We start from the raw sequence: 15,078 nt of genomic DNA, 5'->3' as shown, positions 1-15,078 counted from the left end.
ACTTACACAACAGTGATATTTTTCCAGTAACGTGTAACAGGTAAGTTGGCTCAGGAATTTTATACTATGTAGTAAGAATTTTTCTTTTAAAGAATGCATGTAGTAGGATGCATTTAGCAGGTGACATGTTGTAACCAATTAAAAAATTCATCCAGTCTAATGAAGATAATCCTCTTTCCTAAACTATTTTGAAGATGGAATATTCATATTATTTTAGTTTTACTTTCTGTGACTTATTTCAGAAATTTTTACCATAATATTTTTAATTTACTTCTAATCTATATCAAAGTTTTTCATTCAACTGTTTAAAATATATTGACTTTCTATATGCAGAATACAAGCTTTAGGTTTTTTGTTTTTTTTTTGGTTATACTAACAAATGCATGCTGGCTGCAACCATATGCAATTTTCATTGGGGTTCATCAGAGAAAAAAGAAACTGCTTTCATAGTACGCCTCAAGATTCTTTTCTTGAATAAAGTGACTACAAAATATAACCAAAAATGCTTTATTTCACTAATTGCCTTTAACCAATAACATAAGTGTTGGCCATAATATTGTGTTCAGAACAGTTCCAATAACCCAAGGAAATTATACTGAAAATATTAACCAATATTTTATTCCTATAAAAATTTTAAAAAGTTACATTCATTTCAGGAAAAAGTGTGTCTAACATTTTGAACAATAAATTAAGCTTTAAAATATTAACATCAATTTACATTTTAATGATTTCAAAGACAAGCACAGTTAAGAATACAGAATTATCTCCCTCCCTCCTCCTCCCTTTAGTCCCCCCAAACACATAAAATCTTTTATTTCTTTTATGTACTGGCAGCTGAAGATCTCAGAAAAAGAAGCTATACAGTGGCAATGAGACAACCATTGACAAAAAATAGCCAGGATCATTAAACTTGTACTATTTTACATACTTTGTCTATATCTCAGATAAAAACTTGACTTGAACATATATAAAAATATAAATTTAGTCATTGAAATAATGAAAATTTTTGTAGTTGCTTGTCAAATTCCTGACTTCCCCAAGTCTCATATATTTTATTCCAGTAACAGAGAGAACAGGACATGTCAAACAAAACAAAGGTCAACTTTCAATAACACATCATTTATTATTTTGTATACTTATTACATTTTAAAACTTTGGTAAGATCGTCTCCTCCATTTTTCTTGTCTGTCTATTAACATTACATGAAAAAAGTGCAGAACCAGATAGATAAATTATGGTTACTGCTCACTACAGAGATCTGGAATACATGCATTAATGTTTGCCATTTATTTTGTGAAACCTGGATTTGATATTTACATTTGAGTGTGTATACTAACTCCCTTCCTCATCTTTCTCATGACAGTAACTCCATTTCCATTGCAAATTAGGAAAAGAACAAATTTAATGTACAGACCATCATTCAAGTAAATTAAGCCTTGAATCAGAAGACTGAGCTCTAATTGATAACGATAGTCAACTGCTACTTTGCCAAACTATCACCTACTAGAGGAAAACTAAGCTTACCAAAAGCTGACATTCATTTATTTTGAACTTTCTTTCCTAGCTGGGATTTGGTCAGTTTTCATCCCCTTGCATAGAAAGCAAACTGATTTCTCCCTGTAAGATTTGAAGGTGATCAACAAATAATTTTAAATGAATATTTGCTCACTTGAAGTACTGAGAAAATGGGCTGCTTTCCTTATCCCTCAAACAGCATTTGAAATATCAGGGATGTCAAATCAGTTCTTTCTGGGAAGACTTCTAGAAGGTCTGTGTCTTACCTAAATTAAAAGGATGGAGATTGACTATTTAGCAAAGACATCCTTTCTCCAAAATGTTCATTGGTATTGAGTGGTAGGCAGATGTCTGGCTAACAATCCCTTCTCTTCTCAACTCCTCAACATTTATGATATCATAACTTTACTAGTTCTTCAGCCACCATGGATTTTTCCAAGAAATTTGTAATGTAAAAATAAGCAGAAAACAACCACAAACCTTTTTTGAAGAAATGCAACTTTCAGGCCTTTTTTCACATACCATTAAGCAGCACAAAGCATAAGTCCAATTTACTATACCCTTCATAGGTCAACTTCAACAGGAATAAACATGATGAACAGGGCTTTCTATTAACTAGAAAAATATGTCTTCGTTCACTCCTACAGAAATAACATATATAAAAACATTTTAAAGGAAAATAAAAAATTGGACTTGTGCTCTTTTTTCACGTTTTAATTAAGACTTTTCTTTTTAAAAGATTTGTTCTGCTCATTCATTAAGTTAGAAATTCAGGTTTTGACTGACCTAGAAAAATATTCTCCCCTGCTTTTTCAAATAATTCCCACTTTGCTGACACTAGTGGAACTAAAGCAAATGCTATGAGTTTTAATGTCAGCAGACTTACACACCATCTAACTCTACTTGCAACATGTATAAACAATATAGTACTCAAAACAAAGATGGCAGCTGTTAGCTTGTCTGTACAAGGGGTACTGACATTGGTAAAGCTAAACTGGTTTTAGTAACAATGAGAAATTTGAACAAATGTATGTAGTGTAGATGGAACCAATGATGATTGCAGAACTACTGAAATGACCACATCACAAGAACTAAGATAGTGAAAGTTGAGCAGCTGAAAAGTAAAAGGGAATTTTAGCCAAACTCTTGCTGTTTTATTTAACACCTATTTAACTTATATGATTAATTAATATATTGGATAAAGAAAGATTAAAAACTTCATCCCTTCAGTTCAGCTGAAGCACCTCATAAAAAAAGTCTTAAGCAAAACTAGGGAAACACAAAAGGGCACAAACTTGATTAGTTTTTGCAGGCCATCATTAAATTACAGTTACTATATACAGTTACTATAAGTTACTGAAGTACAGTTCTCTTTGGGAAGTTATATAGTGGAGCCTTTACTATATTATAAATGAAACGTGCAGTACGAATAGCCATCATTTTCTGGAATTCACTGAATTCCTGCTCTCCCCATCTCCTCCTTTTCTTTACCCCAGTACAGAGCAGTTCACATGCAGCTTGAGCTGAAAGTGTTCTCAATATTTAAGGAAAGCTTATTCAGTTAAAAAAATCTGTGCTTTTTAGGTCATTGAAGAAGCTACTCAGCTACAAAAAGTCCAGTTATACAAAATGGATGGAGCGTAATTATAATATATTCTTGCCTTGCACTTCTTGAACTAGTATTTCCAGTAAGAAAGAACTTAAATGCACATCAGTGTACTACACAACCATCTCCAGCCTTGTTTATTGCAAAAAATTCACATCCCTGAAATATGGCAAATCCCATTGATTGTGGATATTATATTGTAAATTTCGAAAATACATCAGAAGCAGAAGACCGCCAAAAAATGAGTGGGGCCATTGGACGATGAAAGAGTTAAAAGGAACACTTAAGAAAGACAAGGCCATTGCAGAAAAGATAAATCAATTCTTTGCATCATTCTTGACTGAAGAGGATGTGAGGGAGATTCCCACACCTGAGTCATTCTTTTTAGGAGACAAATCTGAGGTGTCAATAGAGGAGGTTTTGCAACAAATTGATAAATTAAACAGTAATAACTCAATAGAACCAGATGGAATTTATCCAAGAGTTCTGAAGGAACTCAAATATGAAATTGCAGAATTATTAACTATCTATGTAACCTATAGTTTAAATCAGATTTGTACCAGATGACTAGAGGATAGCTAATATAACATCGATTTTTAAAAGAGGCTCCAGAAGTGATCCTGGCAATTACAGGCCAGTAAGCCTAACTTCAGTATCAGGCTAATTGGTTGAAACGGTAGTAAAGAACAGAACGGTCAGACACACAGATGAACATGGTATGTTGGGGAAGAGTCAACAGCTTTTGTAATGGGAAATCATGCCTCACCCATCTATTATAATTTTCTCAGGGAAGCAACAAGCATGTGAACAAGGGTGATCCAACTGATCCAAAGAGTACTGGACTTTCAGAAAGCCTTTGACAAAGTCCAACACCAAAGGCTCTTAAGCAAACTAAACAGTCATGGAATTAGGGGAAGGTCCTCTCATAGATCAGTAACTGGTTAAAAGATAGGAAACAAAGCACAAGACTAAATGGTCAATTTTCATATTGGAGAGAGGCAAATAGAGGAATCCCCCAAGAATCTGTACTGGAACCTGTGCTGTTCAACATATTCGTAAATGATCTGTAAAAGGAGGGCAAAGAGTGAGGTAGCAAAGTTTGCAGACAATACTAAATTACTCAAGATAGTTAAGTCCAAAGCTGACTGTGAAGATGTTTAAAGCGATCTCACAAAACTGGATGACTAGGCAAGAAAATGGCAGATGAAATTCAATGACGATAATTGCAAAATAATGCACATTGGAGAAAATAATCCCAACTATATATACAAAATAAGGGTTCTAAATTAGCTGTTATCATTCAAGAAAGAGATCTTGGAGTCATCATGGACAGTTCTCTAAAAACATCTGTTCAATGTGCATCAGAAGTCAAAAAAAGCTAACAAAATGTTAGAAACCATTAGGAAAGGGCTAGATAATAAGACGGAAAATATCATGATGCCAATATAAAAATCCATGCTACACCCACAGCTTGAATACTGTTTGCAGTTCTGGTCGCACCATCCCAAAAAAGACGTATTAGAGCTGGAAAGGTCAGAGAAGGACAACAAAAATAATTAGGGATATGAAACAACTTCCATATGAGGACAGATTAAACAGACTTGGAACGTTCATCTTAGAACAGAGACAAATTAAGGGGGGATATGATATGGGTCTACAAAATCATGAATGGTGTGGAAAATGTGAATAAGGAAGTGTTATATACCCTTCACATAACACAAGCATCAGAGGACATAAGAAGGTACTTCTTCCTACGACACACAGTCAATCTGCAGAACTCACTGCCATAGGATGTTGTGAAAGCCAAAAGAATAACTGGGTTCAAAAAAGAATTAGATAAATTCATGAAGTTCAATGCCTATTAACTAAGATGTTCAGGGATGCAACCCCATGCTCTGGGTGTCCCTAAACCTCTGACTGCTAGAATCTGGGACTTGGTGATGGGGGATGGATCATTTAATAATTGTCCAGTTTTGTTAATTCCTTAGAAAGCATCTGGCATTGACCAATGTCAGCAGACAGGATTCTGGGCTAATTGGACCATCGGTCTGACCTAGTATAACCGTTCTTATGTGGAAGTCTCCTACACTGTGCAAGGGCGTTATTGGAAAAAAATATGTTGAATGTTGAAACCAATCACGGAACATTAAATTATTATATTTAGTCCATTAATATAATGCATTGTAAGAAAAGAGTCATCTGAGATGGTTTAACATTATCAATGTCAGATCTTACATGCAAGAGAACACATTTAATCAAAACATTATGCTTTAAATAATGAATTAATCATTCACTTGGCTTTCAATTCCCTTTGAACAAAAGTGTTTCATGAAATAACTTTAGTTTCAATTAATACAAGCTTTTAAACAATTAGAATAATTGTAGGGAAATATAAGCATTTCCTAGTGCACGTTATTTCTAGAAAGGCTTTATGTGAACGAATAAAATAAATTTGCCTCTAAATGCTTTCTTTAAGGACATTTGAGAATAACGCCATTGTTAAGAAAGTTTGAGGAAGATCATATTAATGTTTTAGTTGCACTATTTTGATTATTTTAAGTCGATCAAGTTTGAACCCAGCAGATTCTTAAGGCAGGGGTTTTAGTTATTGAATATCTCTTTTATTTAAACATTTTCATTTTGGCACACAAGGACACTACCTACTAGGAATACCTTTTTTCTTGTTGGTGAATTATTACGTTATTACATTTGGAATAAAACAAATGTACAGTTCACTCTTGTTTCAGCGCTTCTATTCTTTAAAAAGAATTGACTGAATATTTCATAGTAAGCAAAAAATTAGGTGTGCAGTAAGAGAAATCAGACGTACAATAAAATACATTGCTGAACAATCAAGGTACATTTTAATTACACATAATTGAGTAAAAAAGCTCTAATGGCAAAGTTACTGCCAAAAAAATCAAATAATATGTGGGGATATTTTAGCACAACCACCAAGTGCAATATGGTATGTCTGCCTACCTAGTACTATTTAACAAGCATGTAATCGTAACTACCTGTTCTTGTTTTGGTTGTATTTTTTACTGGATCAGACATAATAGACACTAAAGGCATACTTGGGCTTATGGCACCATTTTTATTTTCAAAATATGGTCAAATCTGCCAGTCTTACTACAGCTATAAACATCACATCTAGATCTTTCTGGTGCTCCTTTGACAGAATTCTGGAGACACCTGTAACAGGCATTTTGGTTTACTTGAGTAGCAAATATAAAGCTACCTTGATTTAAAAGTTTACCTTTCTTATTTCAGAAGAATAAATATTAGTACTTTTTCCAGCGAACAAGGTCTATTTTTTCCAAGGTATAAATTTTTGCATATTATACTATTTTAATTAATTAACTGCCTACTAACAAGAAAAAATGAGGTAAGCACGCTTGTGTTGACATATGTGGACCCTTGACTTTACATTGCCTTTTATTTGTCTACTGCATCATGGCAGGTAAGTATTTTGGGGCTAAGAGCTTAACACTGATTACAATTAAGTAACTATTATATGCATATATAAGTACCCACACATCTTGCTAAAGTTTATATAATTATGACAAAAACATCAGAGTTGTAAAGACCTTTCCATTTATTATGCTTCTGCTGCAAGATCAAATTTTAAGGTTTATATAACCCAGTGCAAAATCACCACACATTATTAGATCGAAGGAAGGCATTCATTTCCTGAAGTCCTATGTTGGGCACTTGGAGGAAAAAAAAAAAAAAAAAAAAAAAGGTAGCTGGCTTATTGTACATGTGCAAAACCCAGCAAGACTGTGAAATTGAAGTAGACACAAAGTACTGGTTAGTTTTCAAGTTAATATTTGCTCTTTTGATCTTTGTAAAAAATATAGACTACTTACAGAAATTACTAAATTATATTTTTAAATGGCTATTTCAAGTAAATGCTACAGCAGGTATCAGTGCCTTATATGTGCTCTGAGAATCCAAGTATGAATTGCAGAAATTCATAATAAACATCCTCTTTTCTCCAGATCTACCAGACCAAAAAGGAAAAGCTTTATATATATCAAGTCTGATTACAATCTTAAATGCATACACTAACATATAAGGCAAAGCTGTACAGCACAGCTGTAAGATATTGGAATTATGTACTGGAAGAAAGTTATTGCATTTTGATAAGTATATTATATGCTTGACATAATAAAGAGAAGCATTAGTTGTCACAAAACATTAACCCCCTGAAACACAAACAGGCTAAAAATAATAAAATATTTTAAGGAATCAAATGTATATCACAAGGGGATCTCTCTAAATGTTCTCATACTGTTCTCTTATGCTCTTTTCTCCACTTCTTTTCTGCCTCTTGTCACACTATCAATTCCCAGTAAGGTCAACAGTAAGCAGCATGTCTTCTCAGGGACCTGGGTGGGTTGGGGGAGCAGTGTTATTTCTGCAAGTGCTGACTGGATGCAAAGGAGATCAAACACATAATAAAAGGAAACCTCCTGGCAGAGAACTAGATGGGAGATATGGCTCCTTTTGGCCTTCTGCATTTGCCAAATTTTCAGTATGGAAATAGCAACAATTTTTAACACCTGTATTATAATGACAATAATAATAGATAATTTGCACATATATAGCACTTTTTCAAGTGCTACAAAGGTAATTATAAAGGTAATAAGAACAAGCAGCCCCATTTTATATATGGGGTAACCGAGGCACAGAGAGGTTAAGTGACTTCGCACAATCAAAGAAGTTGGGTAGAATCATTCTCTTGATTTCTAGTCCATGTCTAATCCACCAGATGATACTGGTCCAATATATGACAAGCACCAATTCAAGCTAAATCTTGAACAGCATATTTGAAAACATAAAAAACAACTACTCACCCTCCAACTAATACACAGTAGCTAGGCTGCCATATAACCCCCTTTGTTTTGACTAGCATAAAGGTCTTGACTAAAGAAAAGTACCAAAAAACCTCTCTCCTGCCAACTATGACTAATGATGTAATCTCCAAGAAGGGGCCAATCTGCAGAACAGAAGTGTGAGTGACCTAGAATGAACTACACCTGATTTCAAACCATCACCTTTTGGAAAAAAGTTTGTTGGAACTAAGAACAGATTGCAGCATATGCAGGTGTAGTAGTTTCTATACAATAATCTATTGTCAAATACAAATGATGGCATTCATAATACAAATTATAGTTCTAAAAATGTATGTGTATATATATATATATTAGGAGAAAATTAGATAATTTAAAAAAACACCTATAAACATCTGGCTAATATGCCCCATATAAATTTTAGACAACTTTCCTTATTTAGAACGAACCTTTAAATAATAGAATTATATACATTCCCATAGAACATTTTCTTTAAAATTAACACACTATTCACAAATGCAGAATTATCTAGGACAATCAGAAAGTATATTCAGAATAAATTAATGTCATACAGTTGTGGTTATATTGTTCAGAAAGTCCAATTCTCCCCTTTGAAATGAAATTGAGACCATTGTACCTTAGGCAGAATTATTTACCAATGCACAAATTCTCTCTCTCTTTACACAGAAGTCTTCATATGAACTTAGTTGCACTTATACAAAGGAAAGAAACATGAAAGACAGGCACCACACACCGCTGCATTCCACTGGATTAGAATAAGATTTCTACTGAATGGCAATGAAGTCAGTATTTTATCATCTGAACACTAGTAACCTCGGTGTCCTTACAAGTTTTACACCATGAGTTAGCAGCAACACATTTAATAAGTTCAGTAGTAAATTTGTTCTGGTACTGGATTAGGCCAGCTTGCATTTATAGTAAGCCAAAGCATTTAGTAGTCAGTGTGCAACATTAATCCACTCCTGCATGTGAAAACTAATAAATACACTGGGAAACAAAGACTGATGAGGCTTAAACTTTCAATTTAAATGTTTTCAGTCTATAAAGAGAAAAACCACAAGAAAACAAAGAAACTAAGTATAAACAAGAAGTACCATATTAGATAAAGGAGCAGAGCAGAAGAGGCTTCAGGAAATAGGTAAACTGTTGAAAGGTCAAGAAAATAGAAAAAAACAAACTGTGAAAGATCTCAGTAAAACCTGCAAAGCAGCATTAGTTTGCATATCATGTATGCTGTGTTTCACTTATCCAAAGTTTATTAGTATAACTGGCATATCTGCAATTAGGTTGATGGGAGTTAATTTTTTAATTGCCCCAGCTTTTAATGGACATGCTTAGGGTTTATGTAGAATGTTTGACAAATCTTTTTGAACCAAATGATATGCTCAACTCTACTTTGTAGATCAATATTTTTATCCCAATCTTGCAAGGTATTGAGCATTCAACTCCCATAGATGATGAAGACACTCAACACCTCATTAACTGGGGCTCTTTTTATTAAGAGTGCTGGTTTTTCTTTTGTATTTTAGAATGATAAACACAAGTGTTAAAGTAATTTCTAGAGGAAAACTTGCTTATAAGGCAGCAAAAGATGCAGGTTATGCATTAAGGTTTCCTTGATTATTTGTTTCAGTATACTGAAACTATACACAGCTGCTCTCATATACATATCTACATGTCTTCTATATACTGTACATGATTTAGTAATCTTCTACAAAAATTTAAAGTGCCACAGTTCAAATGTGCTCATATGACTTCCCATGGGCTTCTGATGAATTCTCTAGTCACTTACAGAAATGAGACCCTTGCTTTATGACAAATGGTGTCTGTCAGAAGAAGAAATTAATCCTTTCACAGCCATACTAACTGGAATCCAGTGGTCGAACTAAACCTTCTTTGTAAACACGAAGAATAGCTTCACACACGAACTTGTACTGACTCTGTATAACATAAGAAAGAATGAGTAAAAATATTAATGGTCAGTCACATCAGTTATAAGCTACTTATTATATAGTAAGTACTGACTATTACTAAATGCTGTAAACTACCATCAGCGACTGCTGCCTCTGGCACCGAAATACGTGCAAGAGAAGGGGACAGGTACAAAGACAAAGAGAGAAAATAAAAATATTATGGCCCACTCACTGGATATGTGCAGCATCTACACACCAATAAATGCAAAATGTTGTAGGGTGCAAATTTTGACCTCAGATGCAAGCATGAGCCTCCCAGTAACTTTGTGCAATATACAAACATCCAAGAGGCAAGATTTAGCCATAAGCAAAGTCTAAATGTATGCATCTGATTACTTAGCCCAAATGGCTATTTAAGTAGAAACTAATTTGTTTAATTACTCTCTTTCATATAGTTTATCTATGCTGTAATTTCTACTGATGTTAATTGATCATTTAAACGATAGTAATTTTATCCATCCCTTTAGTATACATTACTTGAGTCCTCAAAACATGCAAACTACAATAAGGGAAATGCATTAAACAGACTCTTAATTTAACAAATGGAAGTTAGCGATGAACTTGATGTCTTTCATTTAAAATGCTTAAACAAAGGGTTTTATCGTCTGAACTATGTCAACACCCTTGCACAAGTTGAAATTGATTTAGTTCAGTTTTGTACATACCTTCTCTTTTCAGGACAGAAAATTGGCAGGGGTACAGACTTTTGAGAGAGAATTCTGAACCATGAGAGCCACCCTTATTTTACCTCATCACCCCCTAACATTTTGAGCTCATTTATAATCCTACAACACTTTGGAAAGTTTTTATAATGAAGTACTTTACAAATGAGATTAGAGCATTTTTTCCTTTAAAAGAGCATTTAAGAACTAGACCATTATACAAATTTATATTTCTTCCATAACTTTGTACTCTATACCAGGTATTCATTAAAAATATTTGAGTCACTTTCTGAACTGGGAATGACATGTCCTGTTGTTGACAATAGAAGCTATGTAAGTTTCAAAATGTGTTTAGCCTGAAGAAGATATTTATGGATAATATAAAAGCCTGAGAATAAGGAATTACAATGGAAATTCAACAGAACTTTATAACAACACTAGAAAGTGAGACCAATTTACACATACTTTTTGCTTTCTCAGAAGGGGTATCCAAAATATGAACTCTCCCCTACAGTGCAAATGTGATATGCACAGAGGATTTTAGGTTCCAGAAGTGTGAATATGCATTTTCATCAACCCCTTCATTTGAGCCACTTTCCCTTTCTTTTTTAGCCGCCTGCCCTACATTCCCAAGTTGATTACAATGGGTGCTTGGCAGTAGCTCATATCAAACCCTCCCAAAAAGACACTTCAAAGTTTAGCATTGCTCCCAGCCCTGTCCAGCCTGAGCAGCAAAGGTCCTGAAGTTGCATTTAAGCCTCAATTTTCAATGTTATCATTGTGCATTACGCTATGCTTTACCAAGTAAGCTAAAAATTAAAGGCAATCTTGGGGATGTAAGCTAGCTTTCTGCATCTCAATTCTCATGTTTTTCCCCTTCAACTCACTAGACAACTACTCCCACCTGAAATATCTGTTTGTTCTTATGACTGTGATATTTGTTCTTCTGTTTTTATTTGTTAATTACTTTGACTTTTCCTTCATTGTTAGTCATTTGCATATTTCATCACTGCCTGCACAAGTCAACTGTGATATTTAACTCCTTGATTTATTAATTCTGTTAAGTCCACCGTATAAGCAATTTATTTAGAAATAAGATTGGATGTTTCATCATTGCTTCCTCTGATGCAGACAATGACTAACTATTTTCCTTGACTTCCTAATTGCCATTGCTTGCATTCTTACTGCTCATTCAGCTGAGTTCTCATGCCTACCCAAGAAACACTCCCAAGGTTGGCTGATTTTTTTGTTCCTTGAAAAATTGTGAAACTAGTGATAGCAGTCATTGTCAAACCTGATTTTAAGATGTCTTCCTCTTTTTTAATGTATTTCTACCCCCTCACCATGCATCCTGAAATTTCCAATATGCTGGGTCATAACCACCTTTTCTTCAGGGATTCCAGTAGGACTAGAGGAAATCCATGGGCCTTTCACCCAGCTAACTCTTCCATGTTATAAGATAGCCTAGCAATGCTGCTTGCTAAATTACTCCCTAAAGTCTTAAGGCAATCAATTAAACTAATCATTATCTCAAGAAAGTTACTCATTTCTGAACATTTTCCTCTATACCTTCACTTTTTTTTGTGACTGGACTACTATAGCTAAACTGTAATTCTCTTTTGCCTCATTATCTACGTGAGCATATTTGCTTGGAACACATAAAATGCTATACAAATTCAAAGTGCTTCAAAAATATTCAGATGTGTCTCTCCTGTGGATACATAGTTTAAAAAGTCATTGGAACAGAGAGACTGGATATTGGGTCTCCCAACCTCCAAGGTGAGTGCTCTAACCACCAGACTGCAGAGTCATTCTCACGCTCTCTCCATCCTGGTCCAATGACTTGAAAATTATTTATTCACAGTGGAATAGTTTCAATAGGAGAGACTGGAAAAAAACACAAAATGAAGTGTCGTACCCAATGGCTAGAGTATTCACCTGGGACGTGGCAGATCCCAGCTCAAATCCCTTATCTTCCTTCAGGTGGAGCAGGGACTTGAACCAGGTCTCCCATATCTCAGGTGAGTACTTTAGCCACTAGGCTAAAAACTACAAGAGAGATCCTTCTCCTCGTCCTTCTTTCTCCCCACCTGACGGCTGTTTTCTGTGAGATTGCCCATGGGTGCCCGATTCAGTAGGCAAGCTCTAAGTACGCTTACCAGATTGGGCCCTGTAGGCAAGTTAGGTGGAAATACCTGTCTTCGCCTGATTTGTGCATCTCATTGTGGTTTAGGCGTCTGGATGTGCTGAAATGTGCATGCAAAGAGGGCAGGAACATAGGGACCCTACCTAAGGAACTTTCACTGCAAAACTTAGGCACCAAGCAATTTTAGGCACCTATAGGGTTTAGCAACAACTTAGCAGGTTTTTGTAAATTCCAATGGGGCCTGATTCTGGTATTTAGGCACTTAAAGTGGCAGTTACACACCTAGCTCCTTTTACATATCTAGCCCCAAATGTCTTGCACTGGGGCTAGGCATTGGAGGACTCCAGGCTGAAGACCCAATCTGGGAAACCTGATTTTCTGACTTTGGGGTTTTGGCATTTGAAATGTTTTGTGCCTGCCCTTTCTATCTCAGGAAAGGACAAACAAAACCTTTATTTAATCCTCAGGCAAGAGAAAGCACCTGTGACTTTTTTTTTTTTTTTTAAACTGGAACTTAAAATTAATGAACACAATAATTTTGGCTTTTCATCTCTTTGTGCTTTAGTTCCCATCCATCAAATGGGATTAATACCACCACCTAATCTCACAAAAGTGTTATGAAAATTAATAGATTAATGCTTCTGAAACACTCAGATGAGTGCCACAAAAATGCACACAAGGAAATTAATAATTTTGTATTCAGTGCAGGGTTTGGGCGGTGTGCTGTTAGTAAGGCTTGGGCCCACGCATGAAACGAGAAGGGTAAAAATAAGTGTTCATTGCATGACGCAGGTATCTTGTGGAAAAAAAATGGCATGTGACCAGGTAATTAAAGACTATTGTAATGAATATACACAAAGGAGCAGAATTAAGGTTGCACGGGCAAAGTTAATCGTGGCATTTCCTAATTTTTGAAGGCTTGCCTTTGCAATCTTAACATCCTTTTAACATAGTTTTTGGATCCAATAGAATAATTAATCTAGTGAATATCACAGCCTGATCTTAAGGTAATTAACTCATTATTAAATAGAGTTTATGCCTCTTCATCAGTTAGCTTCCTCTTTCCTTTGCTTGGATGAGAAATGTGAGGCATTTTCTATGTTGTGCCTTTTGAAGTTCCAAGAGGTACAAAGTGCCAAATTCTACTGTCACATTTGTGGGTTTAAACCCCTTTACTCCTGTTTGGTCCAAGACACTTAGTGCCTTGGAAACAAGCACATTGTTCTCATTCCACCTGGTATCCAGATCTTGTCACCAGTAATTAATCTACTCCATTGCTCAAGAAAGAGAGACCTATGCTCCTTCACACCTAAAATTTTCAATGGCAACCTATTCATTTCTAATGCCCATTCAAAACTGCATCTTGGTTTTCAAAACTCTCCATAGAATAGCTCCTTTTTCTGATTCCTGCCCTTGCCTCTTCAACTGGAGTGGGCGGCTAGGTTTTATTTTTTTAACCTGTGCTATCTCATCTGTATTCTCACTAATTCCCACTTCCCCATGCATCCCCAAAAAGTCACTTTTCCTTTTTAAATCACATCTGAAAATCTTTCTAAAAGGCTCTCTGTAATGTTCTCTGTGAAGGATAAAATTTACAAACTAAATTCTATTGTAAATGTTTGTACATAATATCTTGAACAAGAGATGTACACAAATCTGACTCGAAGTTCATTCTAGTTTACAACTTGTGAGTTAAGAAAATGGATGCATCTTTAAAGGGCGAGGTAAGAAAAACGTTTAAACATTTACAAATAATCAAAATATACAGCTCCCAAGCAGGGTTGTCTTTTCTGATAAGGTTCATTTATCTTTTCAGCTAATGCAATATAAAAATAATTGAAAATCATGCAAACAACGAAATCAACTTTATCTGAAAAACCCATATTTCTCTAGGTTAATAATTAGACATACAGCATGCACAATGCATAAGACTGTCTCTCCTTAACTTACTGATGTTTGCACCATCATAGCTCGCTGGTCTCGCATTTTTCGTACAATATCCAGTGGATAAACAGGTTGGTTTCTTTCAATTAAGCACATGGCTGTTTCCATAGTGACCAATACACCAGTGCGACCTATTCCAGCACTACAAAATGTAACAGAAACCACCTCCATAAAATTAGCAGGCTTTTGCCTTGTACTGGATACATATCACAGACTTAACATTACAATACTCTCAATACCTTTAAGACTAAAAGCAACAGTTTAAAAGTAAAAACAGAACACTGTATATATTTAGGACAAAGTCAGCAACATTTTCTTTATATAACTACAAGAAAACAGCATTTTTACATAA

The 15,078-nt window shown here is 34.9% G+C and overlaps 1 protein-coding gene across 7 annotated transcripts in view; it reads right to left on the bottom strand.

Annotated features, from left to right (window-relative positions):
- Positions 1–511: 511 nt before the first annotated feature.
- Positions 512–15,078, bottom strand: part of PTPN3 (protein tyrosine phosphatase non-receptor type 3) — a 283,828-nt gene continuing 269,261 nt past the window's right edge. For 6 of the 7 annotated variants that reach the window (XM_067569970.1, XM_067569974.1, XM_067569972.1 and 3 more), the window contains 2 exons: positions 14,733–14,868; positions 512–9,941 (listed from right to left, as the gene is read on the bottom strand). In XM_067569970.1, coding sequence (XP_067426071.1) covers positions 9,864–9,941; positions 14,733–14,868 — 214 coding nt within the window. In that variant the 3' untranslated portion in view covers positions 512–9,863. The remainder of the gene's footprint in view (positions 9,942–14,732; positions 14,869–15,078) is intronic. The other variant, XM_067569975.1, reaches the window with a different exon arrangement.

Source organism: Emydura macquarii, unplaced genomic scaffold (genome assembly GCF_026122565.2).
Source record: "Emydura macquarii macquarii isolate MOO-44397 ecotype Brisbane River unplaced genomic scaffold, CSIRO-AGI_Emac_v2 contig_2975, whole genome shotgun sequence".
In the NCBI taxonomy this organism is placed as follows: Eukaryota; Metazoa; Chordata; order Testudines; family Chelidae; genus Emydura; species Emydura macquarii.
The sequence above is the reverse complement of the archived record's forward strand: the minus strand, read 5'-3'. Positions and strand labels throughout refer to the sequence as shown.